The sequence below is a fragment of the Squalius cephalus genome (genome assembly GCF_949319135.1).
Source record: "Squalius cephalus genome assembly, chromosome: 8".
Classification (NCBI taxonomy): domain Eukaryota; kingdom Metazoa; phylum Chordata; class Actinopteri; order Cypriniformes; family Leuciscidae; genus Squalius; species Squalius cephalus.
Genome location: NC_137129.1, coordinates 41,535,605 through 41,540,604, shown reverse-complemented (window position 1 = coordinate 41,540,604; position 5,000 = coordinate 41,535,605). Strand labels below are relative to the sequence as shown.

At 42.6% G+C, this 5,000-nt stretch overlaps 1 protein-coding gene across 1 annotated transcript in view; it reads right to left on the bottom strand.

Annotated features, from left to right (window-relative positions):
* The window catches only part of zdhhc3b (zDHHC palmitoyltransferase 3b), an 11,599-nt gene that overhangs the window by 5,221 nt on the left and 1,378 nt on the right, over nt 1–5,000 (bottom strand). The window contains exon 2 of the mRNA XM_079879789.1: nt 1,616–1,953. Coding sequence (XP_079735915.1) covers nt 1,616–1,924 — 309 coding nt within the window. The 5' untranslated portion in view covers nt 1,925–1,953. The remainder of the gene's footprint in view (nt 1–1,615; nt 1,954–5,000) is intronic.

Sequence of the window (5,000 nt, the reverse complement as noted above, 5' to 3'; positions counted from 1 at the left end):
ACGCTGTCTGTCTGTCTGTCTGTCTGTGTGTGTGTGTGTGTGTGTGTGTGTGTGTGTGTGTGTGTGTGTGAGTGAGAGAGAGGCGCGGGCGCGATCGAACAGTGGAAACAATGTTGTTTTTGTATGTTTTTAATACCTTGTCATTTTGTTCATACAGGACATCATTCAAACTGCAAAGTGTTAACTTATATTTGTGTACACTCGCAATAAAACACAAATTCTTGCGTGTTTTGAGGGAGTTTCTTTCCTGTTTATCCTCGCCAGCCATAACCTCCGTCGTTGTTCTGACAAAAGCTTAGTTTTCTCACATTCATGAAGTCTAATGATGGGTATACTGTAAAATCCAAATTTAATTTAACCTCCGGCACGATTTGAACATCCATTGACCCAGCAGGAGATGACCATTTTCACTTTTTATCACGAAATTAACTCGTTTCAGCTTCTTCTTCTAATGTTCTGCCCACAACATGCCCACAGAAATGGCACCGGGTCGGCAAATGCCCGTATGTTGTGACCTCATGTAGGAACTATGTATATATTTATATATAGATATATAAACTGCAGTTCATCGACTGGCCACTAGAGACTCCAAAAGAGACTCAATCCCATAGACCCCCATGTTAAAATGCCCAAATTTACAGCGGAATAAAACATGTTTACAGCCTGGTACAAAAAGTGTTTTTTGCCTCTATAGCTGATTTTGCCCTTCATGACGACTGTGAGGGGGGTGAATTTTTTTATAACTCATACGTTTAAATTATATTAAGCCTTAAAGTTCTGCATAATTAAGGGCGTGGCCAGGTGAGTGACAGGTGGATTGCCGCTGATGTCACTACTAGCCGTTTGCCTGCTGTCTGTTAGCGTCACGTCACCTCAGCTAATCCGCCCCGCTGCACATTTACGTTTATCCGGGAGTGACACGCTGCCAAGATGGCGACGGCAGGCTCCGCCCACTTTGGGCTTTAAAGGGTTAGTTCACCCAAAAATGAAAATTCTGTCAGTAATTACTCTCCCTCATGTTGTTCCAACCCCGTAAGACCTTCGTTCATCTTCGGAACACAAATTAAGATATTTTTGATGAAATCTGAGAGATGTCTCACTTCTCCATAGGCTTCTAAGTGACCGAAACTTGCTGGCCCAGAAAAGTTATTAAAGAGATCGTTAATATAGTCCAAGTGACTCCAGTGGCTCAATCTTAAGTATATCAAGTGACGAGAATACTTTTTGTGCGCAAAAACAAACAAAAATAACGACTTTATTCCACTATTCATTTCCTTCTCTCTGGGCCTCGAGTTGGTTCACGTAGTGTTTTTGCGCAGCGCGTCTGTGTTGCACGTCATCACGTAGGCTCACAATTGGCCGACGCTGGTCATGTGTGTGATGCGTCTGACGTGTGACATTGTGTGTGTTCCGAAGATGAACGAAGGTCTTACGCGGTTGGAACAACATGAGGGAGAGTAATTACTGACAGAATTTTCATTTTTGGGTGAACTAACCCTTTAAAAACGCTCTTCAGAAACACTACGGGTGATGTCCATTTTTTTTTTACAGTCTATGGTGTGAACGGGCCTGGATCCGTGTGATCCGGACTGCTGTGTGTGTGTGTGTCACTCACCGGGTCGGTGCACATGGCTCTGAAGTGTGACGCCAGCGCGAGGAAGGCGAGCGCGTTAAACACGGCGCCGTTAAAGATGCTGTACGCCACGTTCTTCGCCGGCAGCAGCATTACGAAGACGACCACGAACTCGGCGTAGAACACCAGCATCCACGTGATCACGCCGCACACGATGCCGCAGCCGTCCCGGATGAACCACATGTCGTGGGGGGAGTGTGAGCGCGGAGGGGGGGGTGCGCAGTGCTCCGGGCGCAGGTATCCGGCCTGGCGCTCGATGTCCCGACTGCGGTTAGCTGGGGAACTCTTCATTCTTCCCGACGGGAAGCTCCCACATCCTCCTCCAGAGAGACAGAAACACAAACGTGAAAACATGCAGGGTCACACATTAGCTAGTCATGTGCTTCCATCCACTATGACGAATCCAGACATTTGAGAGCAGAGGATGCACTGCCAGCAAAGCTAAAATAGAAAGACTACTCAGAAAAGCTATTTAAAGTCACGATGAAATCAAAATGGATTGCAAAATATTGCAGTATTTATTATAAAATGATTTATCTGTGCACATTATTATTTTGTTTAATTAATGTGGCTCGTAATCTTGAATCAGAATAACGTCCCCTCCCTCTTTCGCAGCATCTCTTCTCTTCTCTGAAGATGTGGGCGGGGCAACCTGTCACTCACATGAGATCCACCAATAGCAAACCACCACCATCCAATCAATTCCCCACAGACAAAATCAAGCCCCGCCCTACAATTGTTTCCCCGCCCGTAATTTCGGTTTCATGTTGACTTTAACATGATTTGATGTGGACAATAGAGTAGACGTACACTGGCCGATGCCAATACGGTCATTTTTAGGGCCCAAGCCCTGAAAGGGCGAAGGCCCTATTGTTTCCGTAAGGATTTTTTTTTTTTTTTTTCTTCATTATTTTTTTTTTTGCCTTTTTGACACTTTTGGGGCCCTTAACATGCTCAAAAACTCTTGAAATTTTGCACACACGTCAGAACCCGCGGCCATCAGGGCCGGGCTGAAGCTGGTACCGTGGCGTGGCAGGGGGGCTCGACGGCGCCCCCTGGAATGGGGTCCGAAAACTTGGTCCATAAATCAAACACGCTTGCATGTAATAATATGAAACTCAGTACACATATAGATCTCATCGGGCCGAACAACTTTCGTGCTCTAAGTTTTACAAAAGCCCAACAGGAAGTCGGTTATTATACGTTGTTTGGAAAACGCATACAATGGAATGTGAAATACTCCTCCTAGGGATTTCATCCGATCGCCACCAAACTCGGTGAGAATAAAGTCAAGACATTGAGGATGAATTCTTGCGAACAGATTTTTGATATCTCGAACGGTTTGGCCGTGGCGAGGAAACTAATTTATGGCGAATAATGGGACACAGGAAGTGTGTTATAACTTCTGCATACATTGACTGATCTTGATGAAACTTCAGCAGTGTATTCGTTGTAAGAGGCCGATCACATGGATGTGACTATTGTGAGTCAAAGTTATAGCGCCACCAACTGGCAGCAGGAAGTGTGTCACTTTCAAAATGCTTTGAAGTCACCCTCTTACTTTTACCCGATTTGCTTCAAACTTTATGTGTATAATGTAAACACACGGCAGATGTAGACCTGTGAAAGGATTATTGATATCTTAGATACTGTTGCCGTGGCAACGCATCAAATTTTAATATTCTTTTCGGATGCGTTTGAAACTCTTAGCATGCTTGAAATTGGATGAAACTCGACAGACACATAACACTTATTAGCCAGTAGACATGTGAAAAGTTTCAGAAACGGGCGTGGCAGGGGGGCTCAACAGCGCCCTCTTGAACAGGGTCTGAAAACTTGGTCCATATATCAAACACGCTTGCATGAATTAATATGAAACTCGGTACACATATAGATTTCATCGGGCTGAACAACTTTCCCTCTGTCAAGTTTCACGCCAGCCCAACAGGAAGTCGGCTATTATGGGTTGTTTGGAAAACGCTTGCTGTGGAATGTGATGTACTCCTCCTAGAGAATTCATTCAATCACCTCCAAACTCAGTCAGCATGAAGTCAAGACATTGAGAATGCTAAATTGCGGACGGATTTTTGATATCTCGAACGGTTTGGCCGTGGCGAGGAAACAAATTTATGGCGAGAAAAGAGAGGAGACGAAGTGTTATAACTTCTGCATACATTAACTGATCTTGATGAAACTTTAGCAGTGTGTTCGTGGTAAGAGGCAGATCAGATGGATGTAACTATCGTGAGTCAAAGTTATAGCGCCACCAACTGGCAGCAGGAAGTGTGTCACTTTCAACATGCGTTTGACAAAAGTGGGTGGGTTAGTTTTACCAACAGTTACAAAAATCAGTACATATATTGGTCTCACCGAGCCGGACAACTTTCTAATTTACAGTTATTAGCTCAGAGCAAAAGGAAGTCAGATATTTTGGTTTGAATGTGGATTTTTTGGATATTTCAGACTCTGAGTTTTTAGCTACTCTTCCTAACTGGTTTATTTTATTCACACCAAACTTTTTCAAAATGATAAAGATACATTAAAGATGCTAAATTGTGAACGGATATTAAACATCTCAAACGGTTTTGCTATAGTGAGGGACTAAAGTAAAGTAACACTTAAAGCCTCATCTTCTAAAAATGTAATTAAACACCATTTATTTCTATATAAAAGTATAAAAATATCACAACTAAACCCGTTTTATTCTTTTTTTTTCAATTTAATAAATATTTATAAGTTTAAAAATAGTAATTGTACTATTTAGTCCCATAAAAGTCAAGTCATACATAGGGCTATACTGCCCTCTTGTGTTAAAAATCAGGTAGGCCTATTGTATCTACTTAAAAATATACTAGGTATGTGACGGTGAGAATATTTTACCACCGGTTAATCGACGTGTGACACCGCTGGGGGCTTTTGAATCGCCAACTTAAAAACGAAAGTAAAATATGTTCGTCCACACTGACATTGATAGTGGTTGAGCGAGCGTTTCAAATTAATTCCTATGGAAGTAGGAATTAACTGAAAAAGTTCACTCTGTTCTGCTCGTTCCTCGCCGTGGATGTGCACCGTTATGAATGCCCGTGCAGCCATGAGCATTTTAGTTTAATTTTAAAATTAGAGCCTTTCGGGGGTTGATTGCTTGAAATTATTTTACAAAAGCACAATGTTGTGTTTTATTGCGACTGTACACAAATATAAGTTAACACTTTGCAGTTTGAATGTCGTCCTGTATAATGACGGAGTATGTTTTTATGTGTCCACTGTTCAAACGCGCCCACGCCACACACACACACCCACCCACACACACACGGTTTACTATCTTTTTGGGGACTCTCCATAGATTTAATGATTTTTATACTGTACA